Source organism: Symphodus melops (genome assembly GCF_947650265.1).
Source record: "Symphodus melops genome assembly, chromosome: 9".
Lineage (NCBI taxonomy): Eukaryota > Metazoa > Chordata > Actinopteri > Labriformes > Labridae > Symphodus > Symphodus melops.
In genome coordinates this window covers 6753086-6775889 of record NC_136699.1, presented here as the reverse complement: position 1 = coordinate 6775889, position 22804 = coordinate 6753086, and the positions used below count along the sequence as shown (strand labels likewise).

At 39.5% G+C, this 22804-nt stretch overlaps 2 protein-coding genes and 1 long non-coding RNA gene across 6 annotated transcripts in view; 1 reads left to right on the top strand and 2 right to left on the bottom strand.

Annotated features, from left to right (window-relative positions):
• Positions 1-16096, bottom strand: part of b4galt7 (xylosylprotein beta 1,4-galactosyltransferase, polypeptide 7 (galactosyltransferase I)) — a 48390-nt gene extending 32294 nt beyond the window's left edge. The window contains exons 1-6 of one of the 4 annotated variants that reach the window (XM_079351758.1): positions 15468-16095; positions 12337-12681; positions 11830-12055; positions 10665-10748; positions 10431-10535; positions 4600-4805 (exon numbers count right to left, since the gene is read on the bottom strand). In XM_079351758.1, the coding sequence (XP_079207884.1) occupies positions 4779-4805; positions 10431-10535; positions 10665-10748; positions 11830-12055; positions 12337-12681; positions 15468-15520 (840 nt within the window). In that variant the 5' untranslated portion in view covers positions 15521-16095 and the 3' untranslated portion in view covers positions 4600-4778. Of the gene's footprint in view, positions 1-4599; positions 4806-6233; positions 9790-10430; positions 10536-10664; positions 10749-11829; positions 12056-12336; positions 12682-15467 lie in introns of those variants that run through there. The other 3 variants (XM_079351757.1, XM_079351756.1, XM_079351759.1) reach the window with 3 other exon arrangements.
• Positions 13246-15219, top strand: LOC306828993. Its single transcript, XR_013779824.1, has 2 exons — positions 13246-15013; positions 15081-15219. It is a non-coding gene; the product is annotated as an uncharacterized lncRNA (long non-coding RNA).
• Positions 16097-16407: 311 nt separating the features above from the next.
• On the bottom strand, positions 16408-22190 carry tmed9 (transmembrane p24 trafficking protein 9). Its single transcript, XM_079351762.1, has 5 exons — positions 21980-22190; positions 20389-20489; positions 20179-20304; positions 19642-19788; positions 16408-18523 (listed from the first exon to the last, which is right to left on the bottom strand). The coding sequence occupies exons 1-5, from the start codon at positions 22125-22127 to the stop codon at positions 18374-18376; spliced, it is 672 nt and encodes a 223-aa protein (XP_079207888.1). The 5' UTR covers positions 22128-22190; the 3' UTR covers positions 16408-18373.
• Positions 22191-22804: the final 614 nt, after the last annotated feature.

Genomic DNA, 22804 nt, shown 5'->3' with positions numbered 1-22804 from the left:
TTGCACAAATAAAAACTCAAGCGCTATCAGCTACCCTCAGATTAGGTGTCAATCCTATCTTTCAGCTCCCACGTAAAACAAATCTTGAGGTAAGCCTTATTTCACCTTTCTAACGTTATAAAAATGAGTCACATATTGTGTCAGAACGAGGCAGAAAAACTAGTCAGCATTTATCAGGATGTCCCAGTGAGTGTCCAAAGACTTCTCTGCTGCCCGTGTACTGACCAGAACTGGGAAAAGAGATTGCAGTACTGCTGAAATGGCTTCTCTGCACTGGTTTACTATATACTATATATATATCATTTAAAATGTGTTTGTCTCATCTACAAAGCTTGCAATGGTTAGGCACCATCCTAAAGAGCTCATAGTGCCCTATTACCACTCTCGAACATTAAGCTCCAAGAAGTCAGGCCTACAGTACTCATGGTACCCTCAGTCTCTTAATGCAGTATGCCCCTTTCATTTGGAATCATTCATCAGTCAGGGTCTGAGACGCCTTCGCTACTTTTAAGAGTAGGCCTGAAACCTTCATTTTTGATAAAGCTTATAGTAAGGGCTGTCCCTAGATATGCTATAGGCTTAGACTGCATGAGGACCGGGCACACTGGACTCCTGTCTCTGCTCCTCTCTGTGCATTCACAACATATTACTGAAAGTCAAAACCCTCTCTACCCCAACACAGTTTCTGCTGATGGCTGTTCAACATGAGTCTAGTTCTGCTCTACATTTCTGCCTGTTAAAAGGCTGTTTGTTCTTGCCATTGTAACTTTGCTTAAAGGTGCACTATGTAGTTTTGGTACAGTGTACAGATACTGTAGTTTATGTTCATAACTTTACACACAAAAAATGTGGTCCTTGGAACACTGTTTGAAGATAAAATACTATGTGAGAAGTTATGGTGAGGGGCCTGCCACAGTGAAGTAACTCTCCTGGTAGCTTTTTAGCTCCAAACAGTGTTCAGGGACACCTTTTTTCCTTTGAATAAAGTTTACTCAGTTCAGAAAATATAGCAGAGAATTGTTTCCCTTCTCCAAATTTTTCATTTCACTTCCAAATCTACATATTTCACCTTTAATGTTACTTTAATGATGGTTGATTAATGTTGGATCTTGGTTTACGAAGGCAGAGGTCAAGGCCTGCACTTGTTGTTAAGAGTCTTGAGACAGCGTTTCTTATGAGATGGTACTTAACAGGTAAAGATTGATTGATTTTTTATCGTATTTCACCTTAACACATTTTATTCATCAATTGGTTATCCCTGACCTAATAGAAAGAACCAAACAAATACTTTGACCTTTACAGTATTATTCTAAACTCTTTAGTATACGTCTGATGCTTAACACTTTACAGTATAAACAAATATAGTGCTTCATATTTTACGGTGTACCTTGGTAGAGTAATGACAGCTTTACTGATTTGTGTTTTTTAATTGAGTTTTTTCTTTAAATTGATCTAAATTTCTTTCTTTCTTGTCCGTCTGCTGTAAAAAGATTACTTTGACATTAGTGAACATGTGGCTGTGTTTGAACCCTGAAAACAAACAGCACAGCGCCCTCCAGTGGTCTGACACTGGCTAACAGTCTGAATCAGTTGTGATCAGGATGTGAACAGGTCTATACATAGAGAAGTGGTTGCAGTAAAAATGAAATGTTACTAAACAAATATCAAAATACATTTTTCCCCCCCAAATAATAGATCCATTACAATATTTCTATTGTTTATATGTAGAAAATACATGATCATTGTTGTAAATAGGTCAATTAGAAAGAAATACTCTTATGTTGCAACTTGAGAAATGTAAGATCATGAAAACTACTTTTTTTACTTCTAAGTATTTTATTTACAAAAATACATCACACATTGTTAAATCCAATCGTAAAATCTTATTTTTACAAAAAACTCTCCAACAGAAGTGAAAAAAAGAAAACAAAAGCTCATCCCATCCCTTGTTTAGATCTCCATACAGACAACTCCAAGAAATTACAACTGAGACCATTATTAAATGTAAATGTATGTCTAAAGTCAATACCTTTAAAGTAGAGTCATAACAGATTCAAATGATTTTTACAATTAAATACATCTTCCATCGATCACATTTCCTCCTGAATTTGGCCTTAAAAGATCAAATAAATGAATCGTATGCCTGTATCATTTATTGTATTTACACTTAATTACACATAATTTACCTGTTTTTTTTAATCTGCCATTTCATTTTAAAGAACTTTAAATTAACCCTCCTGTATGAAAAGTAAATATTTTGAGTTTGAAGAAAGTTTATCAAGATTTTAGAGTCATTTTCTTATTTTTTCTCTAACAGGTTTTTGTGCGTCTGTTATCTTCTGTTGACTGGTTATGGTGACTTCAATCTTCTGTGGTATTTATGTGTTTAATTTATTATTGCCATACTGCCCATCCTCTATATATGTATACCATATAGTCTATGTGTTTGTCTGTGTTTGTGTGTATGTGTGCGTGTGTGTGTGTGTGTGTGTGTGTGTATGTGTGTGTGTGTGTGTGTGTGTGTGTGTGTGTGTGTGTGTGAGAGTGTGTGTGTGTGTGTGTGAAATGTCTGTCAGGTTTGGTTCAGAAGCTTCCAGCAGCAGCAGTTGAAGCAGCCAATCAGAGTGTGACAGACGAGTGAGAGTCCGACCATCTGTAGGTGGACTGATGCCGACACACACACACACACACACACACACACACACACACACACACACACACACACACACACACACACACACACACACACACACACACACACACACACACACACACACACACACACACACACACACACACACACACACACACACACACACACACACACACACACACACACACACACACACACACACACACACACACACACACACACACACACACACACACACAAAAAACACTCCAAGTGACTCTCATTCACATAAGATGGATGTAGCTGATAAAACTGTGGATTTCATTTTCTCCTGTTAGTGAAGACCATACATTAAGTCATTGTTCACTTCACTCAACAGAGGTGTCCCTATAGTTTTGACCTTGTGGTGTACATTCAAAGGCTGCTGGCTAAGTATAAACAAAATTTCTTTTTTTTTGGCAAAAATACTTCAGTTCATCGAGGGTCCATTAGAGGCTGTCTCCAAAAGTTAGTCGATCCCCATAGAGCCTTGTGGTAAAATGTCCAACTTTAACATGTTTACAGCCCAAACACAACACTAGTTCACAGAGCAGCCTTCAGCTATAAAGCAGCCAGTTAGCCTGTCTTTGTACGGAAGGTGAGCAATGAAGCTAAGAAGAGGAAATGAGAGTGTGACCAAGCAACCATACAAACTTATCTCAGTTAGCATGTAATACATTACACTCTTCAGTTTAGCCCTCCAGTCACAACCTATAGACAGTGTCTTACATGACACAATGCAAAACATAATAATAATAAAAATAATGTTTGGAATGAATTAAGAGTATACCAACTTCTCCAGACAACACTACACTACGTCCAATTAAATCACCAAATGCAACATTTTTTGTTCATGTGTTTTTTTCTCCATCTACTTCCTCTGTGTTTTTTTCATAGCTGTTTTAGTGAATATGATTACACATTCTCATCCAGTTTATCTTTTATTTTTCGCTAATTGCTGCATTATAGAAGGATAATCCCCCACATTCATTAACAAAGGCTGAAAATTAAGTGTTAACACCACATCTGTTCATGAGCCCTCAGCGTCTGTAAATACGTGTGAACCGCACAGCCGGGCGTTCTCTTTAGTTATTGCTATACCATTTGCATTATCTTACATTACTGCAGAGGTAAAAGTTCATAATCACTGAGCTGGGAATTAAAAAATTATCACAACGCCGCAGCTCAGGGGTGCTGCTGGAGTCTATTTGTGGCAGCAGAAAGGTGTTTTTTTTCTGTCGCAGTCACCTCCAAGAAAAGGTGAAAATTGCACCCTGGGGGGAACAGCTTTGAGTGGGGGGTGGGCAGATTCACCCATCGTCTCTTTGTCTCTCTCAACGTCTTTGGCTTGTCCCCAAAAATCCACAACTGTACAAACAGAGGAGACAGATAGTGTGAGACACTTTTAGGGCTTTGGGGAAACGCTGATATCTGAATAATCTCCTTCAACATCTGTTAAAAAGGCACAATGACGCAGAAAACTGAGAAGAACCCCGAGGAACGATGATAGGTGAATGAATTCATCTTTCTTTCAGACTGAATACTTTAGAGAAGAATAAACTCGATATACAAGTGAATACATAAGTGAACATTGCTGGATGCAGTTTCTCCATTTCTAAAATAAATCTGAAGCAAAATTGCTCACAAACTGAAAGACTTCTAACAGCCAGCAGGTTTCAAATAAACTGGATTCAGTTAGAAGTACATGTATAATTAAATTGGGGAAGAGGGGACAAGACTTCAAACCACATTTGAATCAAGCAAAAAAACTCAATTTCCTGAAAAATGTCCACTTAATGGGAATTTAGGCTCTGTGAGATCCAGGGAGTGACAACGCTGACTATCACCTAGCACCAAATTAAACTATTCCTCAGGCCCAACGAGAAGAGAGGAGAGAAGAGAGAAAAACAAAACTTCTGGATGGGTTTTCTTCAACCTTTATTTTGGACCCCTCATCCATTTATCCTCATCCAAGTCCACCAACTTGTTTTAGCTGCTCCATCTTGCATCTCTCATGCTGTCTTGTGCTTACTCTGTCCATGGACTCCCAGCTCTCTCAGTAATGATCACATAACTGATCTTTCAATGAATAGTCTCCATCCCTTTTCTACCAGGCAAACCCCATCTCTCCATCCTGGCTGTTTAGCTTCTGCTCCACAGAGTCCTCCCACTGAACCTACAAAATAAACGATCCTCAGATTTAAGTTCATGTTGCTGTGGTAAAGAAACAGATATGAATATTGTTTATTGCATATATTAATCCTTTTCATATAAACCTCCCAGCCAAAGAAGTTCACACTGTTTGTACTTGATAATGTGAGTTTAAGTATTCGGGTCCATTGTATTGGAAAGACTTCAACATAGAAGTAAATGTATGAAAAGGTCAAATGAGTCAGGATGGGTTCATGAGATGACTTCAACCTCCGATTGTTTAGTTTGGTAAAATAACATGAGACATTTCGCCTAAACAAAAGACTCAGATTTGCAAAAAGCGTCATATTGTATGACATGAAGAAAACTTCCAGGCAAAGAAACACATATTTTTCTCGTCTCAGGGCAAAATGAGTGCTGGATTCACGACCATTCAACACTACTACCATATTTCTAATGATACACAGCTTCATGCAAATGGGTGAAGTATCCCTTTAAATAATAATTTCAGAATGTTCTTAATACCCGTCTTTGCAGACAAGAAAGTTGTAACTCTGAATAAAAAACTCTTCTGTCTTAACGTAGCAAGTGTGTCTGTATAACGAGTTCTCAGCGTGTTCATTAGCAGATCCACAGCGGCTCATTACGAGGAGCAGGATGACAGGCTAACTGTCTGTAAAGTCCTGCTGTTTGAACCTGCTAATGGCTCCGCTAACCTCTGATCAGCCCTCGGGTATAACTGCACACCCTCATTTGTGCACATTCACCTGCTTTACCTGCATTTCTCCTGCTCGGAGTCTCCTGTTGTCTCGTTAAAAGTCACACTGGCGACAAACCAAACACGAAAATGAGGAGAGAGGAGGAAGTGACAGAGAACATGTAAAGATACACGTATACGCACAGAATTAAAAGAGATGGTATTTAAAAGTGTGATCTCACTTGGAGGTTTATATGAGCTAAAGTTGAAGTCTTCTATTTCTTTATTTTTGTAGTTACTAACCCTGGGCCTATGACTTCGACGGCTTTGTGTTCTTATTGCTGGAAAGATATGAAGTTTTCAGTTTGCTTTAGTAGAGTTCTTCAGCCTCCTCTGTTCAAACAGACTTTAATGGCTGCGACAATCAACATATGTTGACAACAAGTTGTTGTTTTGTCACCGACAGGCTCGGATTGTTATTCTACATGTCCAACAACATCAGAGAAAGGATCTTTACGGAGACAGACAAGATCATTTTTGAACCATAAACGACTGAACTCTCCTCAAGGGCTCACGACTGCATCGTCAGAAACCGTGATTTTACCTCACTGAGCACACAAGTTTTCCGTTCTATTTGTTATTTCATTTCAAATGTGGCGTTTCACACACACACACACACACACACTTGTGTAAAAGAAAACAAACATCCAGATGTTTCTGTAGAATCAGATTTATATAAATACTGAATATTGTACAAACAATGGTACCGTTTTGTCTGGGAAATAAAGTCAGGATGTCTAAAAAAAAAAAAAAACAAAGCTTAGAGAGCAATAACAATCCAGAGCGCCCCCTGGAGGCAAATCAACCCATTACAGCAGCAGAGAAGAAGACAGAGAAGCTGTCTGAATATGAAAGTCTAAATTCAGACTCACAGAGAAGGATTAGCTGGCACAAGTTGAGATCAACAGATTTAGACGTTTTGTTCTATTTCAAGGACTTTTCAGCCACTCTCATCGTCTGTTGGAGCTTCTAATGAGACAGTCTGCATCTTCAAGTCATAATACAGTAGCATTTTGTAAAGCTTGTTCCAGTTTTTCCCCTAAGGGTGTTTGTGTACCATATGTCAGACTAAATAAAAACATACAGCTCATGGTCAGACATTTAACCATTTGCACAGTGTGATAAAAAAAAGGGTGAGATTGTTTCTCAACAAACAGAAAAAAATAAATATTTGTTGGCTGAACGTTTTAACCTCATCATGTCCGTATATGACCACAGGTAAACTAAACTGTAAGATTAAAAGGAGGGAAGGAGGAGCTCTAAACGCTGTCTGCAGCCGTGGATTCTCTGTTAAATTCTGAAATTTAAAAAAAAGAGGTTGCTGTTGTTTTTTTTTTTTTAACCCAGCGAGGTGTCGCTCACGCCTCAGGCTTTTTCCCCCAAAGAAGAAAAAATGACTTTAAAGGACATGTCACCATCAACTGAACTTTTAGAAACACATCTCAAACATTGCAGGTTTAAAGGTTCATTTTCAGACTTTCAGTATGAAACTCTAAGGCGCCCAAATCCAGTTATTTTTGGTTTCATCGCTTAAATCCCTCCCAGTGATGACGTGACATCCAGTCACACCATCATTCTTTTTCATGAAATGAGTAGAACGCCTTGGAGTAAAATAAAGACACATTTAACAAATATTTTAGTGATATAAATACTTCCCCAGCTGGTTCCTCTGAGGTCATGAACTCATCGCTCTCATTATTATTATTAAAGGAAACTGTAAGAGCTGGATCCATTCAGTGACTGTGATGGTAGTCTGTTCACTTCAGTGACATGTGGAAAAAATAACTTCTGCTTCATTTTGTTACGTCTTGTTGAAAAGTTAACTCCACATTAAAACCCAAACCGAGAAGGAACCATAGAAATCAGATGCTGATTCTTTACGATAAGCCGGTTTGGTTTTAACAAGCAATAAAAGCTTTAAGTGAAGTGAACAACTTCTTGATTCTGAACTCGAGATTCTGCACCTTTTTTTTTTTTTTTAAAGACTTGATCAAAGAAAATATCTTCATGTGCAGCAGCTTCTGAAAGCTTTCCTTCAAATTGTAAAAGCAAAGAATCTTTGTCTTCCTGGAGTTCTCGTCTGTAAAGAGTTTAATATCTTCCACATCCAGAGGAGAATCCTGAAGCGACAGATAAATCCTCCCTCAGCAGAGTTAAAAACATGATCACTATTCAGTGTTCATACATACATTCATTCTCTAAACCATGAAGAGGTAAAGCATGGTTTCATGATGGCTGAACTCTCGTGGATGTTCTGCTCTTCACTTTGGTTCCTTCTTAGACTAAAATGAAAAATCCAAAGAAAAATTATAAAGAAAAAAATGATCGATCGCAGTGAATCCAATCTGTTCTGTTGCTGAATTATCGCTCGTCATGTTCAGTAGCATTCTGTTTCTTCTGTTCTGTTTCAAATACAGGCTGAGGTTATACAGCTAAAGAACGGCTGGACGTCTTAGTCTGGGTACAGTTCAGCCTGGTTTGGCTCAGTTTACTTTGAAGGAACGCTTTAAATTCACCACAGAAAATAAACTCGAGGGTTTCAGGTAGTTATGATTATTTTTACATCAACAAAATGATAAAAAAAAAACAAAAAAAAAAACTATGAACTATGAGGTTGTTTTGAACACGTTCATACCTTTTTGTCAGCCCGGTGAAATCTCACTGAAATGATGAACAGTGTGGAAAAGTAGCAGAGCTTTAAAAAGTGACAGACCTTCAAAATCTGCTGCAAAAGAAAGTGAGAGAACACCTTCTAGGTTATCCACTGGTTGGCAACACGAGGGTAATACAAGCAGAATGCAGCAGTCTGCCTGCAAATGATGAGAATTAAAAACAAGGCATGAGCCAACGGCAGCGCGTCCAACTTCTGTCTTTGTGGCTGAGGTATCAAAGCAACAAGCCGATTGTATCAACGAAAATAATAAAATGATGGAATTTTGACAATCTACGAGGAACTCTGAGAATGAATGCAGAATCAGGAAGCGTACCATCCCAACGATCACGTGTCTCAGTCATTTTGAGTTGGATTCATGAGACACAGAATATTTTAAAAAAAAAGAAAGAAAAAAAAAAGTTCAGGGAACAACGATAGCCTAGTGGTTCTGTCATACACAGTATGTACACAGGCTATAGTTCTTGGTTCAAATCTGACCTATACTGCATGTCATCCACTCTCTCCTCCCGACCATTCATGCGTCTCCTCAGCTGTCCTGTCCAATAAAATGCCCAAAAAATAACTTAGAAAAAACCTTTAAAAGTTGATCTTCTTTGGTGAATTCAAAGCGTTTCCGATGGACTTTCTCTTCAGTATAAAACCATCAGCAGGGAATTAAACACGTTATCTAAAGCTTCTGATGGTTGGAGGCAGATTTCTGCAGATCACTCTTTGACTCGTTTCGCTACAAGCTCAAACAGCTGAAATGACCTCGACAGTCTGTGTGTGCGAGGCGTGTTTTGGCGGGTGTGTGATGTCTGGTGTTAAGCTCCATTTGTAGCCGTCCAGGTCAGCTCTGCTCTGTTTGCATGATCCCAGAGTAATAAAAAAAAGAAAGAAAAAAAAAGAATCACACAATGTCAGCAGAACGAAAACGGCTCTGGTCTGTCCGCGCTCGTCTGTTTTCATTCATTTTGGTGTAACAGTTTCTCCGTGCACTTCTCTGAGGTCTGACACACAGAACAGTCCCCCTGTCAGGTCTCCAACTTCATGCTGATGCTTTTAAAACTTCTGGTTCTTAATATCAAGGATCATCAGGAGGGTTTAATGCTCTTTAAAATCCTGGCTGTCCTGTCCGACAGCAGGTGTGTGGTTGAGAAGTTCCTAATATCAGCGTTAGGAAGATCCTCACAAAAACTCTGCATTGACCATCTGTCTGTTTCTGCTCAGTGAAGGAGTGACTTGTTCAGTGTTAAATCCTGTTTGTACCGTTACGTGCTCGTCTCAGGGCAGCCGCGTGCTGCCGGCTGCAGGTGCAAACACCCAGAGAGGAGCAGGGCTTCAGTACAGTTTAAATTAAATCCTTTAGGCGGGGCGGTGTAACGACAGGTTTGCTTTCCTCTACGACAGCAGGCACCAGGGCGTCTGGTTCTGGTCGCACTCCAGCTTGGTGTTGATGACGGTGCAGGGAGCGCCGCTGATGGTCAGCTCCTGCCGGGACTCCACCGAGTAACGGAGATTACTCAGCCCCCCCTCTGGGTCCACCTTAAACTGCTCCTACAGGGAGGAGAGAGGGGGGGGGGTTCAAATATTAGTTCTTTCTGAGCTTCAAGATGGAGGCTGATGTGTTCTTAGGTTCTTCTGATTTTCCTCTTTCCAAACTCCACACTGATATTTTCTCAGCTCAGAGCAGAATAAACTGTAGTTGATGAGCACAGACAGCCAGAGGTATATTTCTCTCTTATAAGGTTTACACATCAAAGTGTTACACGTATGCTACATGTACAACCCTGATTCCCTAAAGATGTGGAACGGTGTTTCAAAAGGACATATCAACAGGGTGTGCTGACTTTTGAAACGTGTAAACCAGTATTTCATTTATTAACTCGAAGACGACACAGCAAATGTTGAGACATCAGATTGCTGCTCTCTCTCACACTTTGCTTGATAAGAAACCTGTGTGTTTAACAGGACTTCTTTCAAGGACAGAAAACGCTTGTTTGAAGCTGTTTGAAAGCCAAAGACGTGCGACTTTAAAATATGAGCACACTCAAGGAGAACCTGTTCTAGTTGAGGAAAGGCGTTTAGTGAAGGAATTTAAAGGATATGAAGATAATGAATGTTTTTTAAAGACTGAGATAAATACGCCAAATGATAAAGGATAAAGAAAAGGGGCCAGTGTTGTGTAAATGTCGTACCTGTTTCTGAGCAGAGACTCTCTTCTGGTCTCTCTTCCTCCAGGCCGAGTCGTGGATATGGAGGAAGGTTTTATATCCCGTCGTGATTCCACTCGGTCGAAACAGCTGCAGAGAAAAACATCTTAAATATAATCCCAAAAACAATCAATCATGTTTGAAAAGGATAACAATGCTCTGGAGAGGTCAGCCTCTTTCTCACAGGGCGTCATGTTGTTCACCTCTGGAGGAGTTTACCTGTAACTCAGCTTTCCTCAGTCTTCTGTAGAACTCGTCGTCCTCTCGGCCCCAACCCCAGAACCTGTTGGACATCCCGTTACACTGAAAACACAAACAGTTCTCCTTGTTTAAACCTGACCTCGGCTGTGGAAGAAAAGATGGTTTTTTTAAAAGTCAACAGGTCAAACAGCTCCATCTGGTGGACACTTTGAATCACTACACGAATGTCACAGGAACATGAGGGACTATTTGTGACCTGCAGTAACAACTTAAGTACATGACATCCTTCCTCTGAGTGTTCTAACTGTGCTGTACCAACTGAGTATGCAGCACTATCATCACACACACACACACACACACACACACACACACACACACACACACACACACACACACACACACACACACACACACACACACACACACACACACACACACACACACACACACACACACACACACACACACACACACACACACACACACACACACACACACACACACACACACACACACACACACACACACACACGTTCTGTAAAGCCTTCTTCTGTACATGAATGAATACAGCGGATTTGAGTCAAACCTTCTGAAATAGTTTCATATTTATAATGACAATAATTTCACGTTTTTTCATTCAAATCTTCAATCAATAAATAATTCCCTCGGGATTCTTGAATTTCCCTCGTGATCAATAAAGTATCTATCTATCTATCTATCTATCTATCTATCTATCTATCTAATCACTGAACACTTCAACATAATGATGCAGAAACATTCTAATTCCAGAAAGAAGAAATGATTCAAACTCTGCACATTTGTTGTTGTTGAAATATTCTCATTAGGAGCAGAGCTTGAAGGTGTTTGGAGTGCTTCTCTGAAATTATACATTTTAATTTGATATTTGGATCCTTTCTAAATGCTTCACATCCTCTGGCTTTTATACTTTAATTAATTCATAACTTTTATGCAAACCAGATTCCCCCCCAAGGACAGCATTTCAATCACTATTAACAGAGCATGCAAAAATGATGGACTTTCTCAAAACATATTCAGCGTTTGGAGCCCAGAGATGAACACGTGATCATTCTTTTTGTAGGATTTTGCAAAGATGTTCGTCTTGGGGAACATTTATTAGATATTAGAGTAAATCAAGTCAAAAACAGGAAACTCAGCTCAGTACCAGTTTGTAATGTTTCTTGGTGAGCAGCAGGATTCCTCCCACATAGGTCTTGTAGTGGTACAGCGGGTGCAGCTCCGGGGAGGCCACGTGGAACGGGCCGTCCTCGGGGAAACCGTAGTCTAACGCTTCGTTCAGAGGCAACAGGTCAACATCGTGCATCGCCAGGTAGTCTGTGTCGTTACCGCTCTCCAGGTAACCCACATTTATCAGAGACGCTCTGTTAAACCTGGAACAATGAAAAATACAACATATGACCTCTGCAGGCTGGATTTAAAGGTACAAAATCTGTAAGAGATCCAGACAAATTCAGGATCAAGAGGTCTGGAGGTCTGAGGACAGGGAGCATTTGCCTTTACAGGGAGTAAACTCTCTGACATGTCAACAGTGCCTTGAGCAGGAAATTGTATTCACTTAGGTGACATTCATTAATGTAACATTAGTAACAGACATGTAAATAATCAAATTAAGTACGCATGGCAGATGTAGGGATGTCAGGTGTTTCCTCACCTGTAGTGATCCATCTGGTTGACGATGAAGATCTTGTGGCGGATCTTCTTCTTGTTGAGGAAAGTGTGCATGAAGGGAACAAAGACCAGCAGCTCCTCGAAGCGCTCCCTGAACGGGATGATGAGCGCCAGTTTGTGAGGACCCCAGGAGGGGTCGTCTGCTGCAGACGCCCGACTGTCAGCGGGGCAGGGCGGAGCCTGAAGGTGCTGGGGGGCTCGTTTGTCCTCGTGCGCGGGAGCTGACATGTCACCTGAACAGCTGAGCTGCAGCCAGAGCAGAGAGACGAGCAGCAGCACCATGCAGAGGCCGAACAGCTTGTAGACCGTGCATTTACCCGACAGGAACCTGCGAAGACACACGCAGGAGGAGATGGCTTCAGTCAGGGGTTTGACACGGGTACATGCTTTCAGATTGAGAAAAATATCAATCTGTAAACAACCAATCACATTTGACAATCAAGTGAGGGATCACTTGAATCCAGGGAGTCAAAGAAGGTCCTTAAGAAAGTGAAGATCTGCACCAAATAAGAAAATAGATTCTCACACTTATTCCTTCTATACACGTTTGTTTTAAACGGTTTAGTGTGTGTGTGTGTGTGTGTGTGTGTGTGTGTGTGTGTGTGTGTGTGTGTGTGTGTGTTAATCTCTTTTTCCACAAACATAAAGGTCTAGGTAAGGTAGATGAATCAGATGTTAGAGATGTTTTAAATGAATACAGAAAAACTACAATCGAACATTTTTCAGCTGTTTACAACAGTAAACACTCACTGAACTTTCCTGCAGACAAAAAAAAAAACAAAAAAAAAACATTCACTAATTGCACACACACGCATACACACATGATTTATTTATCCGTGTGTCGGGGTCATATCTCAGAGTGTAAGGGGGCACAGTGTTAGTTATCTTAGTGCGGGGTGAACCTTAGGAAGCTAAAGGTCATACGTGTTATTCACTCACATTAAAATAGAGTCCAGTGATTTTCAGTGTGTCGCAGATTATTGATTTATTTTTTGGGATGTGTTCCTGACAAATGTACAGGCTGGGCACGGGGTACCGTGTTGGCCAATTAGAAAGCACTTCCTGTTTGAGCATCAGAACAGAGTGTTTCATCCTCTTTGTTGAAGGTGAGCTGATACGATGCTGTTTTTCTTTAACTTGCACACTGAAATAGAAAGGAATTACTTGTTCATGTCTGGAACCATTTCTGAAGGCAGCCGCTCAGATTTAAGCATCTGAGTGAAGAACCAGACGTGGAGCAGCATCAAACTCTCTGCTTCAACACTTTCATGCAGCAAGCAGCAAGAAAAAAAACAAGCATTCAGAAACAGAGGAGTCCAAACTGTGTCTCAACAAGAACAAATATTTGAGCTTTAAAATATCAAACTGCTTTGAAAGACGCACCAGTCTGATCTTTGAGACGAGGGGTGGCATATGATTGGATGTTTACAGTCCCAAGCATTGCCTCATACGCTTTGGTTCTTTATGATGCTATCGATCACTAAAACAACAACAGACACTGTCTCCTTTTAAAACGTGTGCTATTTTTAAAGTCTGGAAGTATCAAACATGTCACCAGTCTGAACATCAACAGCCTCTTACAGGGACGTTTAGATCATAGCCAGCTCTAATAAAGCTTAATGTGACCCATGTATTTGAAGGACACCAAACCGGTCGACATGAGAGGTGGGTCAACATGAATCCCAGGTGACGTCAGGATACGATACGATGAGCGATATGTGGCGAGGGATCACAGGACTACCCAGGGATGAAGAGATCATTTATATATTTCAAGAAAATGACAGAATTGTACATGATAACATTCAATTCACAGATAAATATAAAATGCTCCTGAAAAGAGAAGAGAGCAGGATTCATGGTTTTCACCTCTCATTAAACATCATGCATCTTTTTATGTCTTTTCTTCAATGTCTACTCATTTTATCAACCTGTCAACTTCCTCATGTCATAAGCTTCAATATGAGAAGTGAGCAGTCGGTCAAATTGTTCATATTTTAAATTCAGTTATGGATTATTAGGCACCAGTGATTTGATCATTGTTTAACACGAGCCAGGACAGTGATGATACTTGATCCCATCCCTTGTGAACGTTCACGATAACGAAGATTTCTAATATTTGTTTACCCCTATAGAAGGAGCTTTAACAACTCTTTATATCAAATGTAATATATTACACCTATATAACACCTTCTAATAGTTCACTGTAAAAGGATCTCTCGAAATGAATCTCCATCTGAACTTGAATGACCTTTTTAAAGCCCCTGGAGAACAGTTTGGAAACCTCTGATTGAAACATGAAAGGTCTACTCACTTCTGTTCTTGACGAGGAACTTTAAAGATTTCGTTTCTTCAAAAGCAAAATAAAATGTTCAGTTTCATACAATACTTTGTTTTAATTTGTTTGTAAAGTGACCAAACGGGGAAGAGGTTTCAAACATCACAGCAGCTTGATGTGACGGTTACAAATCATGATATGGGATGTAACTAAGGCCCGATCGATACTGGGAAAAAAAGAAGAAATATCAAGGAGGGGGAAAACAATCTGATATGGATATATCTGCCGATATCTTTGTTCGACCTTTGTTCAATCTGTAGTGATAGATCGATAAACACGTGTATGGTGTTGATCTCAACAATCAAACACCAGAGAAAAAAAACGTGTTTAATGGAGACAGGATGGTCACTCAACTAGAAGATAACTTCGCATCACCGTTATCGTATCACGAGTTTAATGTATAGGAGGGTCCACAAAAAGTCTAAACTTAACTTATTTTTGAGTGAAGCTTCACACAACTACATCTATCTAATTTGAAATATTTTTGAAAAAAATAAATCTATCTAAATTTACAGGCACATTTCTGAACTCTGTTAAAATTGCACTTAAGAACATTAATGTCGCAGTGTATGTTTACAATTGAGAGAATGTGCAGGGATTTACTGGCACATTGTGATCATGGAAATGTATTAAGTTCCCTATATGTTGGGAGCCATGGTATTGAAACAGGTATACGTGTATTTTAATTTTCACTAGAATCACATGAAAGTTTAAAATCCCTGTATCGTGACAACACTTAACATTAAGGAAGAGAAATAAAGAGGAGTGACACATCTTACCTTCTCTCCTCTTTGAAGTAAAGGACAGGCTTTCTTCTCGATGAGTACATCATCTTGACAGCTTCAGTTTCCTAAGTTCAGTCCGTTTTCATAAAATAAAATCAACAAAAAAACTTCTCAAACAAACAGAAAACCCAGAAGCAGTGGTGTTGTTGCTAAGGTAACCGTCCTTCATCTCTCATTAGTGAATGTTGACGGAGACCAAAGTGTCCTCCATGCTAACTCGTCCTCCAGGATAACACTCAGCCAACTTAGCTTTACAAAAGCTCGCTGACAAATGCTGTCGACGATAACTCGTCCAGAATAACCGGCTGTTTGTGGGCTCCGGTCTGTCAGCTAGCAGCCAGTTTTACTGTACACGTAGCATGTAGCGGGTCACTCATTTCACCGCTCCGGGTTCAACATCTTCAACCGTCGACTTTAAAATGAACGACAGCGTCGGTCAAAGTGTTTATCAAATTTAAAAATAGAAAAAATAAATAACTTTGAACACAAAAAGAGCCGACCGGGGAAACAACTGACGACAACTTCACGATGGAAAATATCAAACAGGAGGCGATTGTAATATTGTCCGACCGGTAATAAGGTAGGACCGGAAACGGAATTACTACCAAAGGTTCCTACCAGTGTAAGAGCGTCATAAGAAGATTTCAGATATAATTTTAGTTTCGCAATTTCAGAGACGAATACTCTGTCGCTCTTATAATTTTCCCATTTTATTTCAACATGTTCTTTTTTTGCTCGATTTATTCCTTAACTTTATCGTTGTGTTCCATTGTTTCTTTTCCCCAAAGACATCACAACAGCATAAAACTTAAACGTTATTTTCAAATGGAGTGTAATTTTTCTTTCTTAATCAATATCACAGAGCTTAATATGTACTGTCTATGATCAATATAGTCTATCCTTGTCTAATAAGGTAGCAATACAAACCCTGAGATAATTTGTCAACATTTTTTATTTTACTTTACAAGGAAACAAGAATGTTTTTGTACAGATTTTCTTGTTTTCCAAGATCTTTTGCACTTATTTTCACTCAAAATACATTTTAATAAACACTCAGATCATCTCAAAAAGTAACTTTATAGACTGTGAAATAGTGAAAATAAAAACAAACTTCTTCAAAGATTAAACCAAATGTGACAAAACTTTATTTTGAGTGCAATTTTAGATCGATTTCACGTGGACAATTTCAAATTCAGTAAATTCAAGCCCCTTGTTCAACCTTAACTAATTTAAATTCTAACCCCTGAAAAAAACTGAAATCTACCTTTTGATACAAACCACCAGAAAATAATAAAATATACGGAAGGGAAGAAAATCTCAACAGCTGAAGATGGAAAGCTCTAAAAATAAAAGAATAAACCACCCGTCTCTCATATTAGTTTCTTTATAATCTAACGTCTGACATAAATTTTCAGGTATTTCTCTCTTCAGTTTCAGATGCATTTCTCTTTGATGAACTGTCGGAGCTGAAGCAGAAAGGTTGATTAACCCAAAAAAAAAAAAAAAAAAAAAAAAAAAAAAGCATTGACAGCCCTCAGATGGAGCTACGCGATCAATAGCAGACTAATCGCAATCAGAAGAATTTTTCGACACCATCACCAGCAAACAAACATCAACCAGAATCAGGTGAAAAGAAGTGTACATTCAGTTTGGACACAGTAAAAATGTGGAATCCATCACACACGGTAACAAACAGAAAGACAGACGCATTTGGTAGGATTTCAAAGAGTAAACCTGAAAATTTAAGAGAGAAATCTTAAGAGGTGGTATCCACAAAAAAAAAAAGTTTAAAGTTTAAATCTCTTTGATTGACATTTAATCTGGTTTTGTTGATAACGTACAGCCAAATGTACACTTCTGACGTTTGAGTTTGTCTGAAAGGGCATGGACTGCAGATTTTATCGATAAGGATTCAGCAACACAAGAGGGTCCATACTTAATGCGCGTTGCAAAAATATCAACTGAAAGTCGTTCAGTCCCCTACGGGCTCAGATTATTATTCTAAGGTAGTTCACACCTGAATCTGAGATGTTTGCACTTAAGTGTGAAGATCAAGTCACTTGGAATCTGATCTTTTCAAATCAGGTTTGATAACTTTCATGTGTGGATACCCCGAGTAGTCTGATACAGGTCACATTTAAAAAGCACTGAGGGCAGCCCAACAAATACAGATGTGAACTGAGCATTAAAGTTGACAGTGACCGCAGCTCAAGTGTCTGACAGTATAACCTTAGGATCTCTACAAAGTTAGACCTTAATAAATGGACACCAGAGTCCATTTGGACCTCACTGATCTGCTCTTTAGTTTGAAGCGTCTTTAGAGAGCATTTCTACAGGCTGTTCTTTAACACATGACTCCAGGTTACAATATTTCACCCCGTTGAAACCTGAAAACTGTCACCAAATATTTAAACTATCAAACTGCATCATCATGTTTGACTCTGAACTACATCTCCAGTGGCCAGTAACACATCATGTACTCATCACAGTGAGTAAGAAAGAAAGGTCAGATTCATAGAAAACACATGAAACATGCAGCTCTGTCATTTACATGTAGACTGGTTCTGGTCATCTGTGCTGCAGAACTGTAATCAGGACAGACAGAAGTGTTGAAGGGACATATTTTTTTTGTACATTTGAAATAAATAGTTGCCACATTTTCCCTGATAATATGACGGGCCTTTTGCAAACAGGGATGATAAAAAAAATGACAGTGGAAATAAGATCTACATAAACTAATGATGTTGTTTTCAAGCTGAATCTGCCGTCGGATTTCTCTGCATCACATCTCGTCTGACAGCGGTGACCGCCGCCGCTCAGTCCTGCATCACTCAGTAGAGACCAAAAAACACACACATACTTTCTATCACAAACACACATCACACACACACTTCCCAAGTTTACACAAGTTTCTTGGCTTCGAAGAAGCTCTTCAGGTGTCTCATCTGCCAGATTCCGATGGCCACCAGGATCAGAGTCTGCACGATGGACCACCAGAGGACCCGCTGGTTGGTGCTCTCGCTGGTCTGACGGAAACGTTCCTCACGATACTGAAGAGACAGAAAGACAGCAGGGCGCTCAACAACTGAGGACAATTCACGTCACTGAATGACAGGACTGCACAATACATGTTTTATGGGAAATGAGCAGGACGCCTTCTCAAATGTTTGCACCTTTTATTTCTGCAGCTCTTTCAGAAACGAATCAGGTCAGAAGAAAAAAAGCACCGCTTGATTTAGACACTGAAAACATCTACAGTATGCGATCAGATTTAAAGATTTTAAAACCTACACTCCATTTGTTTAAAAAAAATATGACTATTGTTATTATCTAACATTACTAAGGCCCACTAAAGCCAGATTTATACTTCTGTGTTGAATCCACGTCATAACATATGGTGGAGGTTTGAGTTCCTCTGAGCCTGCAGTTTGACGTGCACCTTCTCAAATATTTCACTGAGTGTCAAAACGACGCAGACCAATCATGAAGATAGGATAAATATACATGTATGTACCATGAACTTGCAGCGTGCAACTGTATTAAGCCCTGTTTCCACACAGCACTCCGGTACGGATTGGTACAGTTTGGTTCGGTAAAGCCTGATCCTGTTTGTGTTTCCACAGCCACCCGTGCTCTATCTGGTAGGCGTCGAGTAAGCCGGATGCCGACAGCCGCATCAGCTACGTAATAGCATTACATAATAGCAGCTAACCACTAACTATTAAATTAAACGAAGGAGAAAAATGTGACACAAACAAAACCGACACTGGAAGACATCCAGCAGTTCATCTACTCTGACATGTGACTCTTTATTACAAAAACTCAATCAAGCTTTGTTTCAGAGAAGGCTGTGTGCCACGAGGAGAAATACAGACGTAAACAATCGGCCGTTTATTTGAAGTGACGACTCTTTCAACCAATCAGCGGACTGCAGTGTTTAGCTCCACCTTTTCGGGTCGGCTCCACATTCTTGGCATACCAACGGAAGGGTCCCAAAAAGTGGGACGGTACGGATCGGTTATTTGGGAATCTTTCCCGGGATTAGTCTATGGAAACGCTGCAAAATGTGCGCCGTACCAAGACGAACCGAATTGGACCGCTCGGTGGGCTGTAATGTCCCCGAGCACATTTCCACCTCAGTCTGTTTTAAAAAAGCACAAAGACTGACCCTCTGGTAGTTCTGCTCTTTCTGGATCTGGTCAACCTGCTCCACCAGCTGGCGCACTCTCAGCTGCAGCTCCGTCAGTTTGTCTTTGGCAGCAATCTCAGCGTAGTTGTTGGCGTGTTCTCCCACCTGAATGTCCAGGTGAACCCTCTGCAACACACAACATGCCCGTGAAGCAGCGACTACTGATGATGAAAACATCCTAATAATCCAAAAGTGAAGGTTGTACTGTGAGTTTAACTTCAGTAAAAATTGTATTCATTAAATACTATGTAAGATTTGAATTGGGTCAATAAAACTGGATTCTGGAAATGCTAGAGAACAGCATTTAGTTATGATAATAATCAATAAGTTCAGTAGTTATAAGAAGAAAAAAGTGGAGGAAATAATGGAGTTGCAAACATTCCCATCTTCAGTGAACACAGCAGGACTAAATGTTCCTCTGTGTTGAATCTAGCAGCTATAAAAGTCGAACCCCACACCTCGACTACAATGTAACTAATAAAACTGAAATGTGTTTTCCACGCTTGGCTTCCTCACCAGCAGGCCTCCGGCGAACAGGGAGAACTTGGAGGAGTTGGAGTGCAGACAGATCTGATGCTCTCCGGGTGTGTGAGAGGTAAAGGTGAACCTTCCCTCAGAGCCGTACTGCCGAGACAGAATCACCTGCAGGGGACGCACACACACGTTACTCACTGATGGACATAAAGTAAACAGAGCCTTCTATAAAACAGTGTTAAGTTTGCTCACCTTGTCGTCTGGATCTCTGACCTCCACAAACATCCCCAGACCCTGAGTGGCTGGCAGGTATTCTTCTCTTTGTTTGTCATACAGCTGAGTCCGATAGTTACCTACACGCACGCACAAACACACCCACAGGTGTCATCATGAAAATGCCTTATTCCATTTTACACCTGTGTCCTAAAAAGCACTATTTAAATACAGTTATTGTTATGCAGAACTTCATGATAAGCATGTTCACACGTTTTTCAGTCTACATATTGTTAGTTGATCTTCCTTTACTTCTGTTCAGCTCTGCAGACGTGTCTGCACACTGCAGGAGGAAATGTTAAGACTTACTTCCTGTCAGTGTCACTGTCTGTTTTAAACACGTCATGCTGGTTTTACACAACCTGCCCAACTGTTAAACAAGGACAGTCAGATTTCTATCTACATAACTACATTTTCACAGGCTTAGAAATGTGTTGTGTTAAAAAAGGAACTTCTGTAATGAGTAGAGAGAAACACATTAGCCATACACAGACCTTAAGGAGATGATGTCTTTTCTTAATTTTACCTCACATCACAGAAAGTAGTTTGTGTCAGATCGATTAGGAGCTGCAAAGGAACCAACACGTTTTTGGTTTTTCCCTTAAACTTTACTTTTTAAATTCTCTGTTCTTAACTTTTATATCGTCTATGTGTTCCTTTTCAACTACATATATATATATATATATATATTTTATGCATTTTTAATCTTCCTTTTTTCCCTGAATCTGAACCTAACCTTAAAGGTGAAACACATGTGCTTGTCCTTCTAAGTATCCTACTTTTATTAACAGTCAAACACAATCATAAACTATGTTCTTAAAGCTATATTATACATACTTGTAGATAACATACTTACTAACATAACATACTTGTAGGGACAGTGTTAAACTACAACAACTATTGTGACATCTTCTATTTGCTTTTCTTCATTGTTGTTTGGTAAATATTACAATCCTTGATAGATCCACTATAGAGGAAATGTCAAACACAATGTTTAGGTCACTTCCTGTCAGTGTCACCCTGCCTCATTCATAGAGATCATGGTGTTTGTAGGAGCAGGTAAACTGTTACATGAGGACAGTCTCCTGTTTGGTATATATCTCCTTTGAATTTGGATTTAAGGGGAATTTCACACCTTTCCTCAGTTCCTTCAACATGTGAAATACTTTTAAAATTGGTATATGATGTTGTCTAGCTTCTTAAATCCTCATAAATATTCGTGTGGTTTTAGTAAGTTTTGTTTCCTGTATAGCTACAAACATTCAATTGTTTATTATATCCGACATGGCACCATTAAGACATCTAAAACATCTGTATGATTAACCGTTTATTGACCAGGGCAAAACTGCAACTAAATTCTGATTTAAACTGTATGTCACGCGATAACTTAACTCTGCAATTCCATGACATATCTGTAAACCAACATCATGCCACCAAAGTGACGTTTGTCTGAACTTGCTGAGAGCACGACAGACAACTTTAGCTCACTTAGCCGAAGAGCTAACTCGCTAAAGTTGGAAAGCTAGCCTTTAGCTTTAGCTTGTGACTTGGTACGACCGCCGACACTTACCCATAATCATCGTCTCGTCGGGAATTTCCTCTATGAAACATTTCTTCTCCGTCTCTCCGATGTGAAAGTACAAAGACGAGACTACGCTGTAGAAAACATTTAGAAGTAAAACTGACAACACACACGACCGCATCTTGATAGACACCATCTTCCTGCCGGGAGAGACCTCTACTGAGCATGCGCAAGGACAGCAATGCCACGTAAACCATCGTACCGCTCTGACCAATCAGCACGTAGTAAGAGGCTGACGGGCGCTGTAGTTTTTAAAGATTAATCGTTTTAAAAGCCCCGTTACCATGCTGTCCATTTTTTTTAAGGCGACTGCATTGCCATTGGATTTTAAAAAAACTTTCTTTACGGACAAAAAATAAAGTACAGATAAACTATAAAATGAAGTCCCCTCAAAGTAGCTTACACAATGCACGATGATACACATATTGCTTGTGGTACAAAATGAATGCTTTATGTGAGCTTTATTTTAATTCTATTTTCAACACCAAATACAAACAAGGACATCAACTTTAAACATCAACCACTTCTTAATACCTATAATAACACTCCGATGAGACAATATCAACAATTAAAATATGACAATATTCCGACTTGTGTTCAATTATATGTACAATTATTCCATTCAACTTAACCCTGTGTTATGGTTTGAATGTATCAATGACACAATTACCAAACCTTCATAATGACAGGACAAAAACACAATAATTATAGTAAGTATAAAATAGATTAATTTAATATGAGACTTATATGAGCTCGTAGTAGCCTATTCAGAAAATGTTTCATCTTAGTAGAAGAAAGTATATGTTACAGTAG

Coding starts and splice junctions, on each gene's coding strand:
- tmed9 (XM_079351762.1), bottom strand. CDS start 22,127: ATGGTGTCTATCAAGATGCGGTCGTGTGTGTTGTCAGTTTTACTTCTA. Junction 19,789..20,178: donor TGTTCGCCGGAGGCCTGCTG/GTGAGGAAGCCA, acceptor TGTGTGTTGCAG/AGGGTTCACCTGGACATTCA. Junction 18,524..19,641: donor AAGAGCAGAACTACCAGAGG/GTCAGTCTTTGT, acceptor CTGTCTCTTCAG/TATCGTGAGGAACGTTTCCG.